This window comes from Chiloscyllium plagiosum, chromosome 1, assembly GCF_004010195.1.
Source record: "Chiloscyllium plagiosum isolate BGI_BamShark_2017 chromosome 1, ASM401019v2, whole genome shotgun sequence".
NCBI classification, from domain to species: domain Eukaryota; kingdom Metazoa; phylum Chordata; class Chondrichthyes; order Orectolobiformes; family Hemiscylliidae; genus Chiloscyllium; species Chiloscyllium plagiosum.
The window spans coordinates 80,589,117-80,605,950 of NC_057710.1; the positions used below are offsets into that span (position 1 = coordinate 80,589,117).

At 39.7% G+C, this 16,834-nt stretch overlaps 1 protein-coding gene across 2 annotated transcripts in view; it reads right to left on the reverse strand.

Annotated features, from left to right (window-relative positions):
- Positions 1 to 494: 494 nt before the first annotated feature.
- The window catches only part of zdhhc2 (zinc finger DHHC-type palmitoyltransferase 2), a 107,432-nt gene continuing 91,092 nt past the window's right edge, over positions 495 to 16,834 (reverse strand). For both annotated transcript variants that reach the window (XM_043690199.1, XM_043690209.1), the window contains 6 exons: positions 15,027 to 15,159; positions 11,789 to 11,915; positions 10,283 to 10,375; positions 9,835 to 9,950; positions 2,041 to 2,116; positions 495 to 958 (listed from right to left, as the gene is read on the reverse strand). In XM_043690199.1, the coding sequence (XP_043546134.1) occupies positions 2,076 to 2,116; positions 9,835 to 9,950; positions 10,283 to 10,375; positions 11,789 to 11,915; positions 15,027 to 15,159 (510 nt within the window). In that variant the 3' untranslated portion in view covers positions 495 to 958; positions 2,041 to 2,075. The remainder of the gene's footprint in view (positions 959 to 2,040; positions 2,117 to 9,834; positions 9,951 to 10,282; positions 10,376 to 11,788; positions 11,916 to 15,026; positions 15,160 to 16,834) is intronic.

The following is a 16,834-nucleotide window of genomic DNA, read 5'->3' on the forward strand; positions in this document are numbered from 1 at the left end:
AAGACAGTTTTAGAAAAGTATATGTGAATGTTTCATACTGACTTAATAACTTTCATAGATGGAAGCATTGTTCCCCAGAAACTGACCACATGGATTTTTTTTTAAAAGGGACCAGTTTGCAACCACTTAAACTAAAAACGATTGAATGCCACATCTGAGCTATGCAGGCTGACATTACAAATAAAGCATTGTACAGAACACTGCAGGTCTACAATACCTTTTCAAATAGCTGTATATTTTCCTTCTGCACCACTCTGGCCCTGTAGCCATCTACTGCAAGAAGCTGCGGCAAAATTCAGGAAGCAATATCCCACAATATTGTATTCTTGCCCCAAATCTTTGAAAAAAAATTCAATCAGTATAAATGAAAGGCATGTTCATGATATCTCTTCTATTTTTTTCTCTCAGGTATCACTGCTTAATAATTAAGTTTAAATTCTCTACTTCTTACAAAATCTTTATCATTGCCTTTTAAAGAAAGCAGTTAGTTTGCATTAAGACTCAAAATGTTATCATATGTATTGCTCCCAAAGAATGTGTCTTTGTACATATATGATTTGATCAAGAAATCAAGGCGATATTACGTTATGGACGATAATACAACCAGTATCGTTTTCACACAGTTTCAATGGGTAAGGTGCCACTTTTTTTTTCAGTAATCTTATACCCTGCCCTGCCGCAATGCCAATTATGCTTGCTATCAACATTAAAGCAAGTTTTGTTAAGCAATACATTCGGAATAGAATTATATTCCCGTTGTACATTCAAGAGTGACTAGACCAATGTGGTGTATGTGTTAAGCAGTGGTTGTAGGAAAGCCAATTGGTCATGGGAATATTTCCTTTGGAGCATACCCACACAGGCACAGACATCTGACAGGGATGGTGGGCAGGTGAAGGTTGGGATCTTGGAGAACACTTCTTCCCAGAATTTCCTCCATAAGCAGCTGTACCTAGGGCTAATAGAGATATAGTAGATTTAGATTTCCATAGCATGACAATAGATTAATGTTTTTGTCTTCAAAAATCTAGCTGAGGCATTACTTGCTCATTATAAAACTGATCAGCACCACTCCACCAGGTCATTTCCTAGCCGGTAAAGGCAAAATCATAACCCATACTTACTATTTATTTTTGTTATTTGGCTCTGTACAAAGCTAGCTACCAAAACATTCATTGGAACAAAATATGTCCTCTATATATTTTATCAACATTTTTAGTTTGCCATTAATGTCACTCTCAATCACTATAATAACAAAATAACATAATAACAAAAATGCTATTCAGTTTATCAAACTGAACTGTTGAAGAGACAATTGCTGGTGGAATTTTATGCAGACTGAGAAGAGGGAGACCATGGAGACCAAGCCTATTCAATTACGGGAGAGATCCTGCATCAGTCTCCCAGCAACAGGATATCCTTCCCTGGTTAAGTGGGAGGGCCGAAGGGGCTGCTGTTGGTGATACCTGGCCAGTGGTGCTGCAGATAATTTTCCTGATGCAAGCAGCCATTAATTTAATTACAATTGAGGGAAGTGAAGGTGCTTAGGGTATAAAATTTCCTTGGGAATAACTTAAATGTGACTTCAGCAGAACACCTGGATCATGGCTGTAAGGGGTCAAGCATTGTACTGGTACCATTTGGCTGGAGGTCCGGACCAAACCTGTAAAAATTCAGGGTCCAAGTCCTGTATTTTAATTGAAAGAGGATATCTATGCAGTTTAATAAAGGGTTACAGATTTTCATTTGATTCTTTATCAAACTTATAGCTCCAGTTGAAACTCACAGCCTGAAATCTTAGGAGGATACAGTGGTAATGAATGCTGTGTTTTATTTAGACAAGATTTATACCAGCTACTTGTACCTCAACTGTACAAAAGCACTGCCTGAACCATAAAACCTCATTCTTAATTCCGCTGCACAGAAATGTGTATAATTTGATGGATAACTAAGATATCCTTCTATTCTTCCCAAATATTATAATAGATGTGAACTAGTAATGGACAGCACATGTTATGATGTCATTTGTTGTCTACTTACATTTTCCAGCTGTTACAGCTTTGCTAGAAGAGTATCTAGGTCTCATTCTCTATAATCATGACAGGATTACTCATACCTATAAGTTAACAATCAATTGAACTGTCAGTCATATAATGTGAAATTTCATAGTGTCCCTGTAATTTCTAGTTACATAGAAATTTGCTTCATGTCACTACTATAGGACTTCCAATATCTCCCAACTTTATAGTCCACCATACAAATATTTGAGCAATTTTGAAATCAGAGAAATTGATTACCATATAGTTATATGTGAGCTTTATATATGTATGTATTGTAAGATTCTTTATTTTAGAGCTTGGACTTTGAACTAGTGGCTTGTGGAATTTGATATGTGCCTATGAAGGGGTTTAATGATTAGATTCTAACGCTTCCTGAAGCCAGGATTTGTTAAACAAAAATCATTGGCCTCCAAGAACTATGCCACTCTCAATCAGGATTTGTTTACATTGTTTTCTCCTAAATCTCTCCTCAATGTAATGCTTTTTGCTACAGCTAGAAGAATCAGGAATTGTGTTGTAATTTTGGCTTAAGGCAAACAAACATAGCTTGGAAACCTCTATGATTACAGTTTGTAGAAATTCTTGTTGAAGTTAGATGTATAAAACAGTTTTTTCCTGAAGAAAGGAGATGGTTTATAATTGTTAATAGGTTTCCTCTGTGTTACAGTGGAGTTGAGAAGGACTTTTTTCTCCACCCAGAGGGTGTTGGGAGTCTGGAACTCGCTGTCTGAAAGGGTGATTGAGTCAGAAACACTCAAAATGTGTAATAGCATTTAGATATTTGCTTTGCTTCCAGACGTATTGCCTGAGAACTGGAAAATTGGATGAGTGTGGTCAGATTTTTATTGATCTGCATGGAAAATAGGAGCAGAGCTAGGCTATTCAACCTCTTGAGTCTGCTTCATCATTCAATATGATCATTGAACTCAATACGCTTGTCTCACACTCTCTCTCCCCATATTCCTTGATCTCTTAGCTGTGGAGCTATGTCTGCCTCCTTGAATAAGAACAAAGAACAATACAGTACAGAAACAAGCCCTTCAGCCCTCCAAGTCTGTGCTGACACATTTTGCCCTTCCATACTAAAACTGTCTTCTCTTACAACATCCATATCCCTCTATTTACTTCCTATTCATGTATTTGACCAGGTGCTTTTTGAATGCTGCTATTACTCTGGCCACACGTTCCAGGCACTCACCACTCTTTATGCAAACAGCTTGCCTTTGAAATTCCCCCACCCCCGCACCTTGATCCTGTGAACCCTAATAATTGACCCCCTCTATTCTGAGGAAAAAGCCTCATGCAATTCCACTCTATCCATGCCATTCACAATCTTATAAATTTATATTAGGTCATCCCTCAACCTCCTGCATTCCAGAGAAAATAAACTCAGTCTATCCAACCTGCCTTCATAGCGAAAATCCCCATACCAAGCAACATCCTGGGAAACCTTTACTGCACCCTCTCCAAAGCATCCACAACCTTCTGGTAGTGTGGAGACTGGAACTGTCCACAATATTCTAAGTGTGGCCTAACTAAAGTTGGCCCACGCTTGGAATATTGCACAATGCTTTGTCTCAATCAAATTCTGTGGTAGTGAATTCCATAGGCTCACTACTGTCTGGGTGAAGAAATTTCTCCACATTAGTAATTAGTAAAGTTAGGTCACATGGGATTCAGGGTGAGCTTGCCAATTGGAATTGGCTTAACAACAGGAGAGAGTGTGTGGTGGTGAAGGCTTGCTTCTTAGACTGGAGGCCTGTCACTAGCGGTGTTCCATAGTGATCAGTTCTGGGTCCTCTTTTGTTTGTCATTTATATAAATGATTTGGATGTGAACATGGTAGGCATGGTTAGTACATTTGCGGACACATCATAAGACCATAAGACGTAGGAGTGGAAGTAAGGCTATTTGGCCCATCAAGTCCACTCTCCATTTAATCATGGTAATGAGCATTTCAATTCCACTTTCCCCGTAGCCCTTAATTCCTTTTGAGATCAAGAATTTATCAATCTTTGCCTTGAAGACACCCAGTGTATTCCACTGGCCCACTGCACTCTGGCTGAAGAAATATCTCCTCATTTCTGTTCTAAATTGACTCCCTCTAACTTTAAGGCTGTGCCCACGGGTTCTTGTCTCCCCACCTAATGGAAACAACTTCCCAGCGTCCACCCTTTCTAAGCCATGCATTATCTTGTAAGTTTCTATTAGATCTCCCCTCAACCTTCTAAACTCTAATGAATACAATCCCAGTATCCTCAGCAGATCATCATATATTAGATCAACCATTCCAGGGATCATCCGTGTGAATTTCTGCTAGACACGATTCAGTGCCACTATGTCCCCTTGAGGTGTGGGGCCCAAATTGGACACAGTATTGTAAATGGGGCCTAACTCGAGCTTTATAAAGTCTCAAAAGTACATCGCTGCTTTTATATTCCAACCCTCTTGAGATAAATGACAACATTATATTTGCTTTTTTAATCATGGACTTAACCTGCAAATCAACCTTTAGAGAATCCTGGACGAGCACTCCCAGATCCCTTTGTACTTTGTCTTTATGAATTTTCTCACCGTTTTAAAAAATAGTCCATGCCTCTATTCTTTTTTCCAAAGTGCAAGACCTCACACTTGCTCACGTTGAATTTCATCCTAACTTCATATCATCAGCAAACTTCGCCAGTACCCCCCCAGTCCCTTCATCCAGATCATTAATATATAAAGTGAATAGCTGCGGCCCCAACACTGAACCCTGCAGGACGCAACTTGTCACTAGCTGCCATTCCGAAAAAGAACCTTTTATCCCAACTCTCTGCCTTCTGTCAGTCCGCCAATCCATGCCAGTAGCTCACCTCGAACACCATGGGCCCGCACCTTACTCAGCATCCTCACATGAGGCAGCTTATCAAAAGCCTTTTGGAAGTCTAGATAGATAACATCCACTGGGTTTCCCTGGTCTAACCTACTTGTTACCTCTTCAGAGAATCCTAACAGGTTTGTCTGGCACAACCCCCCCTTACTAAATCCATGCTGACTTGTTCTAATCCGATCCTGCACTTCCAAGAATTTAGAAATCTCATCCTTAATGATGCATTCGAGAATTTTACCTACAGCCAAGGTTAGGCTGATCGGCCTATAATTTTCCATATTTGGTCTTGATCCTTTCTTGAACAAGGAGGTTACAACAGAGATTTTCCAATCGTCTGGGACTTTCCCTGACTCCAGTGATTTTTGAAAGATCACAGTCAGCACCTCCGTTATTTCCTCAGCCAACTCTCTGAGCTCTAGGATGCAACCCATCAGGTCAAAGAGATTTATCGATTTTTAGACCTTGTAGCTTTTCTAGCACTTTCTCCTTTTTAATGGCTACCATACTCAACTCTGCCCCCGACTCTCCTTAATTGTTGGAATATTACTCCTGTATTCCACTGTGAAGACTGACACAAAGTACTTAAGTTTTTTTGAGATTAGATTCCCGACAGTGTGGAAACACAGGGTCTTTGGCCCATCAAGTCCACACCGACCCTCCGAAGAGTAACCCACCCAGTCCCATTTCCATCTGACTAATGCACCTAACACTACGGGCAATTTAGCATGGCCAATTCACCTAACCTACCCATCTTTGGGCTGTGAGAGGAAACCCACACAGACACTGGGAGAACGTGCAAAGACAACACAGACAGTCACCTGAGACCGGAATCGAACCTGGGACCCTGGTGCTGTGAGGCATCAGTGCTAATCACTGAGCCACCGTGCCGCCCATTCTTCAGCAGTTTCCTTATCTCCCAGCAGTAGCCTTCCAGCATCAATTTGGAGCGGCCCAATTTCTACTTCTGCCTCTCATTTGTTTCTTATGTATTGAAAGAAACTTTTACTATCATTTCTAATATTACTGGCTAGCTTACCTTCATATCTGATCCTCTCCTTACTTATTTCTTTCTTTGTTATCCTTTGTTTTTGTAGTCTTCCCAATCTTCTGATTTCCAGTGCTCTTTGCCACCTTTATACGCGCTCTCTTTTTTTTGATACATTTTCTGACTTCCTTTGTCAGCCATGGCTGTCTAACCCCTCCCTGGATAATCTGTCTTTTCTTTGGGATGAACCTCTGTACGGTGTCCTCAATTACACCCTGAAACCCCTGCCATTGTTCCCCACTAGGCTCTGCTTCCAATCGATATTCATCAGTTTCTCTCTCATGCTCTTGTAATGACCTTTATTTAACTGTTACACCATTACATCCGATTTGCCTTCTCTCTTGCAGACTGAACTCTACTAGATTATGATCGCTGCCTCATAAGTGTTCCCTTAATTTAAGTTCTTTTATAAAGTTTGGCTCATTTACATAGCACTAGGTCCAGAATAGCTTGCTCCCTTGTGGGCTCCATCACAAGCTGTTCCAAAAAGCCATCCTATAAGCATTCCATGAATTCCCTTTCTTTGGATCCAGCAGCAATGTAATTCACCCAGTCCATTTGTACATTAAAGTCCCCCATGATCACCGTGACCTTGCCTTTCTGACATGCCATATCTATTTCCTGGTTCATCTTGCGTCCCTGGTCCTGACCACTTCTGGGAAGTGTGTACATACTCCCATTCTGGTTTTTCTGCCTTTGTGGTTCCTCAACTCCACCCACAGACTCCACATCATCTGACTCTGTCAGTGCCATAGATTTAACCTCATTCTTGACTAATCTCATTCTCTGCCTGTCTTTTTGATAAGTTGTAAATCCTTGAATGTTTAACTGCCAGTCCTGAACCCCCTGCAATCACGCCTCTGTGATTCCTACCACATCATGATCATTTGTGCCGTTGATCAATCTGCTTTGTTACAAATACTATGAACATCTAGATAAAATGCATGAATGCTAATTTTCTTATCCTCCTTTCTATGCCACATCAAAATTGGTGGCTTAGAAACCTTTTTCACTGTCAACTAATATTACAAAGGGATCTTAATCAAATGGATCAATGGACTGACAAATGGTAGATGGAGTTTAATCTGGATAATTGAGAGGTATTTTATTTTGGTACAACAAACAAGGGTAGTGCTTATACAGTTAAGCGCAGGGCCTTGGGTAGTGTTGTAGAACAGAGGGACCTAGAAGTACAGGTACATATTTTTTGAAGTTTGTATCACACATCGACAGGGTGGTTAAAAAGGTGCTTGGCACACTTGCCTTCATTACTCAGTCCTTTTGAGTATAGGAGTTGGGACATCATGTTGATATTGCATAGGACATTAGTGAGGCCTCTTCTAGAATACTGTGTCCAGTTCTGGTTGCCCAGTTATAGGAAGGATATTATTTAGCTGGACTGGGCTCAGAAGAGATTACGACTCAAACCTTCCATACCCAGCAATATCCTGGTAAAGAAAGACTGGATAGGCTGGGACTTATTCACTGGAGCTTACGAGGTTGAGAGGTGACCTTATGGAAGTTTATAAAATATTTGGGAGGGGGTGGGAGGAGGATAATAGGCTATGGGGAGAGTGCGAGTAAGTGGAGGTGAAATGCCCATCAGCCATGATTGAATGGCGGAGTGGACTCGATGGGCCAAATGGCCTTCCACTCCTATGCCTTATGGTATTCTAGGTAGAGTTAATGGTAATTGTCTTTTCTCTAGGATGGCGAATTTCAAGACTAGGGGGCATATTTTTAAGGTGAGGGGGAGAGATTTTAAAAAAGAAATGAGGGGCAATTGTTTTACACAAAGAGTTGTTTGTGTGTAGAATGAACTTCCTGAGGAAGTGGTGGATGTGGGTACAATTACAACATTTAGAAGACATTTGGATAAGTACATGAATAGGAAAGGTTTGGTGGGATATGGGACAGGAGCAGGCAGGTAGGACTATGGGATTATGCTTGGCGTGGATGGTTGGACCAAAGGGTATGTGTCCATGCTGTATGACTCTGACCTCAGTCCAAGAAAGGTTTACCCTTTATCCTTAAACTATGACCCTCTGGTTTAAGACTCCCCATCATCAGGAACTTCCTACCCATGTCTAGTTCTGTTAGAATTTGATAGATTACAATGATATTTTCCTGTTTTCCCCCCTGCCCCACCCCATTCCTTTAACTCTGGTGAATATAATCCTAACAACTCAATCTCTCCTCATACCTCAGTCCTGCCATTCCAGGAATCATTTTGGTAATCATTCAATGCAATCCCTCTATAGAAAGAATATCCATCCTCAGATAAGGAGACCAAAACTTCAAACAATGTTCTTGGTGTGGGATCACCAACACCCTGTATAATTGCAGCAGGACATCCTTGTTCCTGTATTCTAATCCTCTCACTATGAAGGCCAACATACAAATTGCCTCTTTTGCTGCCTGTTACACCTGTATGCTTACTTTCAGTGACTGGTGGATGAGGACACCTATGTTTCACTGAACAATCCCTATCACAGCTTACACCATTCAAATTGTAATTTGCCTTCCTATTTTTGCTACCAAAGTGCATCTGCTTTGCATTTGCCCACTCAGCCTGTACAAATCACTCTGAAACATTCCTGCATCCTCCTCATGGCTCACCCTTTCACCCAGCTTTATGTCATCTGCAAATTTGAGATACTATATTTAATTATGTATATCATTAACATATGTTGTGAATGGCTGGGGTCCTAATACCGATTCTTGCGGTACCTCCCTAGTCACTGCCTGCCTTTCAGAATGAGACCAATTTCTTTGTTTCCTGCCTGTTAACCAATTTTCCTCCCATCTTAATACATACATCCAATCCCGTGTGCTTTAATTTTAGACTTTAATCAATTTTGTGGGATTTTGTCAAAAGCCTCCTGAAAGTCCAAATAAACCATATCCACTGGTTTCCCATATCAACCCCATTAGTTACATCCTTGAAAAATCTCAGTAGATTTTTCAAGCATGATTTTACTTGTTTAAATCCATGTTGACTCTTGTCTAATTCTACCACTGTTTTCTAAGTGTTCCATTATAAAATTCTTGATAATGGACCAAAGCAGCTTCCCCACAACTGACATCAGACTCACTGGTCTGTAATTCCCTGTTTTCTCTCTCTCTCTCTCGCTTTTTAAACAACGAGGTTACATTAGCTACCCTCCGATTCATACGAACTGTTCCAGGATCTAAAGAATCTTGGAAGATGACCACCAATACATTAACTATTTTTGTTGGGTTTAATGGTCTCATTCTGTGCTGTAAATATCTATGAATCTATAATTTAACTATTCATTTTCTTTTTCATTAATGAGGATATTAGTGCTCCCTACAGTACAGGATTACAAATATGAGGATTTGGGATCAAGTGGATTGGGAAAGGTACATATCTTTTCTTTTACATTTTCTTATGTCTCAAACAGAAGGCCAATGGCACTGCAGGGCATTACTGATGACTGCCCAGTAAGCCTGATTCATTAATGTAGACCTGCCCCTGAAAGCTCAAAATCTTCTCTTAAACTTTTGTAAATTCTGCTAAGAGATAAAATGACTTTTTAAAAAAATAGAATTCAGCACGAGAGTCATTTCGAATTTCCTTTTTGTGTAAAATGCAGAATAGATCATCACTCGTTCGTAAGTATGTTTTACTAGTACATCTGACCCTGCAGTAGTTTGTTCTCTGAAATGTGTCAAAGCCTTGTGGATGTAAACTACAGTCAATTTATAAATGATCAATGATCTGCAACATATCAGCCAAAGTCTTTACTACTGTCCTAGTTTTTTTTGTTTCAAACCAATATTACCCGTTTCTGATTTATGTAAAGTTATTTAAATTGTAAAATGTTCCAAATACTCACCAAGCTTGCCTTTCTCATCATCAGAAGCTCCTTCAGACCAAGTTTGGCTACTACCCAGTAAATGGTTCTGGGATTCTCGTAAAGGTTTTGCAGGGAATGGATGTGCTTCAGTAATGCTGTGAACCAGGTGATTGAAGAGTTAGTTCAGTACGTGGTGGCTCCCTTGAATCAATCTCCAGGATACTGCACAATGCCAGGCACTCAGTAAATCTCACTCAAAATTACAACACATCACTTGTACTATGTAATGAATTGTATAGATTGAAATAACATGTCAATCGAAGAAAAACTGCATAGTATTACCATCTTAGAAAGCGATAGTTCAAATCAAAGATAGAGGACAGCAAAATAAATATTTCTTGTGCGTATTAAAATTTTTTATTCATTTCTGCAAAAGAAAAATCTTTCTACGTTGAAAATAGCATTGCGATAAATAAATAATAATTACTTTTTGGCGGATAAGTTGTGAGCAGATGGTGTGGATGGTTGCTCCGAATCCTGATTCACCAAGCATGTTGGGAAGGAACAACCGTCACCTAGACTGCATTTGTAAAAGGAAGTTCATTTTTATGAAATGCAACATAGTATCAATGTTTTATACACTGTATTCATTACCCCTGTTGACAAATGAGCACACAGCATGTTTATTCTTCAGTAAAATTAGTTCAGCCTGAACGACTACTGCCTAGCCTGGACACATCACATGTCCAATGTCACTGATGTTATTCAACTGGAAGAGCTGCATCTTCCAATGTTCACTTACAGTTCTTCAATCCACGCACTTATTTTGTGAAACTGTGTTCACAGAGGCTTATTATTTCATGTCACCCTTAAACATTATCCTTAAAACTCTGGCAAGGTGTGAATGCATTGGAGGCAGTGCAGAAACAATTTACAAGAATGACTCTAGAAATGCGAAATTTCATTAATGAGGATAGATTGCAGAGGTTGGAACTGTTCTCCTTGGAGAGATGAGGGCTGAAAGGAGATCTGATTGTGGTTTAAAAAATCATGAGAGGGCTGGACAGAGTAGATGAGCTGAAGATGACGTTAAATTTAAAGATATGTGCAAATGAAGCAAGGTTGATGTGAGGAAAATAAATAAAGAGCTCTTAGGCTAAGGAATGCACTATCTGGAAATGTGGTGAAGGCAGGTTCAATTGAGGTGTTGAAGAGGACATTTGCTGGGTTTTTGGATAGTAATGGTAATGGTGATGGGGATATGGGGAAAATGGAGGCGATTGACATGACGTAAGAAAACTGGACTAAGTATAAGAGCTGGTGCAGGAATGATGGCTGCATGGCCTCTTTCTGCACTGCAATAATTCTGTGATCCAATATGTGCAACCTCACTAATTTACATCAGCTCCATCTTCTACAACAAACTGAATTTTAAAATCAACCAAGTCTATCACAGCCTCACTCTATTCATGTGACATCAGTTCTCCATCTCACAGCCTCCTAATTAGGAGCAGTCTTTTCAACTGTTTTCCCTACAGTCCTTTGCAGTGCTCTTCCTAAATCTCTCTACCACTTCAATTTTTTTCTGCATATTTACAACCTTGTTTAAACCAATCTTTTCAATTAAGCTTTTGGTTGTCTCTTCCAGCTCCCTTGCCTATACTTAGCTTTCATTTCTTTAGCCCCTTGTATTGCTACAAAATTTTCCATATTGATGTCAGCATACAGGTGGAAAGAGTTGCTACTATTCTGATCCTGACTCATCAATAAGCACAAATGTTGATTGCCATATTATGTGATAGTATCACAGTTTTAATGGAAGTCCACTGCATAATACTAAATCAAACAAATATAAGATATCTGTTGAAAAGGCATAATTTTACTTTTCAGAAAATATTAAGCTTCACAAGTTTTAAAATATTTTCAATAGGAACACAATCTTTATTCTGAATTAAAATAATTCAATGAAGGATAGGAAAATTCAGAAAATTACCTTGTAAAGATAGGTAGCAACCAATATTTCTTCTCATCTCCAAACACTTGTTTCATATTTTTGCTGCATCCTAAACTAAATCCATTCTTGTCAGCACCATGTCGAAACACAGGTGCTCTGAAGGCCTCTGAAACAAAATATTTATTAATAGCCTTTGAACTGTTTTAGAAATAAATACTTCCATTCTTTTTATTTTACCACTTGGAACATTATCCATTGTACTTTGAGGTTTAACTATAGAGTTGAGGTCACAAGCAATATAGAATCCACAAAGTAAGATGTTTTACTCATCACAGTTTATTGTATGTCATGTCATTTCTGAATCAATCTCCATCACATCATTGCATTGTTTCTTAACTTCTCTACATTACTTTGCCTTTCTAACTTTATAACAACAGCCTTAAATCTATTTTCCAAATGGTAACTAATGATGCCTTAAATCTTACAGCTCAGAATCAGAATTGAGCAGCAGTAGGGGTTGGTGGGGAGAGATTCAGTGGAAGTGTCTGAAGGCACAGCTGAAGAGGTAGATTCTTAAGAGTTTTAGGTTTGTCAGATAAGGCAAGGCTGGGGGAAGAGAGATGACATATGGTTAAAAGCTCTGCCATCAATGACAGGGTATTAATAATAACAAAGCAGTTGGATCATGACCTCACCTGACCTTTCTCACAAAAATAACCTCAGCCATTGCATTTTTGCCACAGTTAGACTAGAAGAGACCTTTGGTGTCTGTCTACATCTAAGTAACAAAAGCCTCTTTGTTTATTGAGGCCACATATTGAACACAGTTGTAATGAACACTACTGTAATATTTGATCTGTGGGGTTTATTTTATTTTTCCTAGGGACATCTCATTCAAATATTTTAAGTGGTAATTTATCCTGGGAGCAGCCAGGAACATAACGTTACAATGGAGAAATATCACCATTGCTGCATTGTTCACCTATAAAACTGAAAATCAATCTGCTAACTCTGGCTGGGTTTAATAAATGAAGCATTTTCATTAATTATCTATTACAATCAATATTGTTTAACTTGGTATTTTCCATTTATATAGCAAGGATGAATGGAGTGCAGGTTCATAGCTCCTTGAAAGTGGAATCGCAGGTAGATGGGATAGTGAAGAAGGTATTTGGTATGCTTTCCTTTATTGGTCAGAGTATTGAGTACAGGAGTTGGGAGGTCATGTTGCAGCTGTACAGGACATTGGTTAGGCCATGTTGGAATATTGCGTGCAATTCGTGTTTCCTTCCTGTTGGAAAGATGTTGTGAAACTTGAAACGGTTCAGAAAAGATTTACAAGGATGTTGCCAGGTTTGGAGGATTTGAGCTATAGGGAGAGGTAGAATAGGCCTGAATAGAGTGGGAATATGAAATTGCATCAGCCACAAACATGTTGAATGGCGATGGGGGAGGTGGGGTGGAATCGGCTTGATGGGAAGGATGGCTTACTCCCATTTTCTACATTTCTATGTCACTTCTGACTGACACTAGCTTTCAATTCTAGATCAAATTAATTACCTTTAAATTCCACCCGCTGCTGGGATTTGAATCCATGTAGCCACGACATTCAGCTGGCTCTCTAGATCATTAGTTCCTCTCAGTGGCCATACTTTAGAAGTTTCCTTCAAGGTGGGGTTTGCACATGGATGAGACATCAGACACAGATGCAAACACCCTGGAAGGCAAAATGAGACCTACAGAAGAGGACTGATGAATATTGACAATGATGCTTGGCGCATTGACAGGTCTCACAGAGTTGAAAAATGTTGTGCTGGAAAAACACAGCAGGCCAGGCAGCATCTGAGGAGTAGGAGAATCGACGTTTTGGGCATAAGCCCTTTTCCTGAAGAAGGGCTTATGCCCGAAACGTCGATTCTCCTGCTCCTCGGATGCTGCCTGGCCTGCTGTGTTTTTCCAGCACGACATTTTTCAACTCTGGTACGCCAGCATCTGCAGTCCTCACTTTCTCCTAGGTCTCACAGAGAGCCCTAGGTCAATGTCAAGCAGCACTAAGGAGCCTGAATTTTTGCAGAGGTTGGGGAACATCCTTTCCAGGTGAAAGTAGTGACCAACTTCAGTAATCATACTTGCTAATACAACAATAGAGATGCATCTGATGGGTTACGTATCAGATTCCATTGTAGCAAAAGCTAGAGTTGTCAAAGTCTGGGTACTGTGATCATAAATTCTGACTAGTTCTGCTTGCTGTCAGATGATCCCAGACCACTGCACACACACCTTTGAATACCAATACAGTAAAGGGGCTTGAAGTAGTTCCCAGCAGTCCAACAATCAGTCCTCTGACACATTTCTCAGACTGCTGAGGCAGTGTCGAGCGAGTAGCACTAGCTACATAAAGCATGTACCTCTCTCAGGAAGACATCATTCATCCAGCCACCACTGCCAGTGCCCTCTGGTGTTACCTGTCAGCTGAGACTGCTGCCTTTCATGCCAGGATGGCACAAGCTGAAGTCAGGCCTGAGACAGCCAGGGCTGCTCAAGGTCATCCTACAACAGTATCTACAGTCTTCTGGAATGAAAGTCAACAGCGTTCCACCAGCTCTTCTGTGGCAGCATTATGCAGGAGAACAAGGCCAGGCATGAGACACAGGATGGAATCCACAAGCATGACATTTGTAATATTTCATGGTTTGATGTTTAACTTTGGTTTGGAATGATTATTTTGTCGTGGCTTTTTAGTTTTACATTGCAGCCAAATGGATGCTACGACAGCCAGATATGGAAGGAAAGTAAATTAGGACTACGTTCCTGAAAGTTGCAGTGGAATAAGTCCATCATGGACAACCCAGGAAAAGATGTCTGAAAATAACTGCTGGCTGCCTCTTTCTGAGCTATTTGTCATACAGCTGGTGGCAAGGGGAGCATGCAAGCCATTCATGTTTGGAAGGGTCCCTCCAGAGCCATTCAGGTGGCAGGGGCACAGTTTCTGCATGCCAATGATAGTACAGCTTTGCATTTGAGAGTCGCTTTGGTGTCCTGAGCCATATTATCAAAGGATAACCTGTACTGCCTAGTAACCCTCTCTGACATGCCATAGCAGCTGGAAGAGTGCACTGCTGTAGAACAAAAGCTTCCTGATTGCTGCCAGGATATTACACAGTGACCCACATGAAATGTTGCGCATGATCACACATCTTTTATGTAATTAGAATCATATGAGTATTCTTCATGATCACAAATGCTTGCTGAAATAAAAATAATAAGGTTATCTTACCAAGGGTAGACCTGTTTTTACTGACTAACCAGCAATGATATCCAAACAGGGACGACAGGCTGATAGAAAACATTGCAGCTGCAAAGAACAGGAACATGATGTGGAACTTAGCTTGAGTATCTGGCAAGCCATTCTGGATAACAAAAAAAAGCATAAGAAAAATGCTGAAAACACAAAAACAAATCTATCAAATCTACTATTTGTAATGCAGCACATAAGAAAAACACTGCTGAAAATCTGAAATAAAAACAGCAATTGCTGAAAATACTCAATAAGTCTGTTGGCATCTGGAGAGAGAAAAGTTTCAAATCTGCGACCTTTGATCAGGAAATGTTGTGAATGAGTCCATACATAAGAGCATCAAATTGAAACATTTACTTTGATACTCCCTCCACAGATGCTGTCTGACTCTGCAATTTGCAGCATTTTGTGTTTTCTTTCACAATCCAGATTTGCTTTTATTTGTTTTCAACTTTCTGAAGTTTAATAAACACAAAGGAGTAGGCCATTAAATCCCCCCACTCTGTTCAGCCATTCATTTATATCAACTATATTCTACCCACTTTTGATCCTAATCACAATGTTCTCACACAATGAAATTGTATTAATCTATTTTGAGAACTTGTTTGTTTCATTAGCCTTTTAGGACCAGAATCTTGAAAATATCAATTTTTAACATCTTGTCATTGAGGGCTATGCCTCTAGCTGCCTTTTCCTTTGCACTTTCCTCCCTAAATCACTGTTTCACAAGTTGTCTCCTCTCTTAAAACTTACACCTTTGACTAAGTTTTCTTATGTAGCTTGCTATTGAATTTTGTTTGATAACACCGCTGGGGAACGTCTTGGAACATTCTGCTGTACTAAAGTCACTGGAAAAAGTACAACTTATGTAGGTATTATAGAGATGTGCCTTCAAGATTGGGTACTGAATATTAAAGGACATTCAACACTTAGGAAGGATAGGCAAGAAGGTAAAGGAGGTGGAATTGGCGTGATGATACTAAAGGACTGAATCACTGTAGTAGTGAGAGAAGATCTCTGACCAGAAGAGCAATATTTAGAATCTGTTCGGATGGAACTAAGAAACAGCAAGGGCTGCAAACATTGGGAGAAGTGAGTTATGGGCTTATTAAACAGTTGTCATGGTAACTTAGGGCACAGTGAAAATCAGAAAATTAGAGGGTGCAAGAAGCAAGAGGGCTGCAGCAATCAAAACTGACTTCAATTTACAAACAGACTGGGTAAATCTAATGAGCACCAATATCAAAGAGGAAGAATTCCTGGGATGTCTTAGTCAATAGTCAGTATTTAAAGAATTAGTGTTGTTTTCCAAAAACAACATACATTTCTATCAGGCAAAATTACCCAAAAGGAAATGTAAGAGAGTCATGGCTAACAAGGGAAGTGAAAGGCAGTATTTGATTTTAAAAATGCAAGTCTGAGGACTGGGAGAATTTTAGATTTCAAAGGAGAACAAAGAAATCGATAAACAAAGTGAACAGAATATAAATGCAAAATAGCAAGAAACATAAAATACACAGTAAAAGCTTCTATAAATATGTAAAATGTAAAAGATTAGCAAAGACAAATGTGGGCACATTATTAGCACAGCTTGGAGAATTTAGAATGGGAAATAGAGAAATGACAGAGAAGGTAAATATTTATGTTGATCTCAATTTGTGCCAGGATTATGAGTATCTCTGCAATAGCAAAAATTCCAGAATTTGTTGGGAAGCACAAGCCTTGCCTCTGAACATACCCTCTCTCATTTTTAGGGAACGGGACTGGGATTGGCACATGAGTTTCTT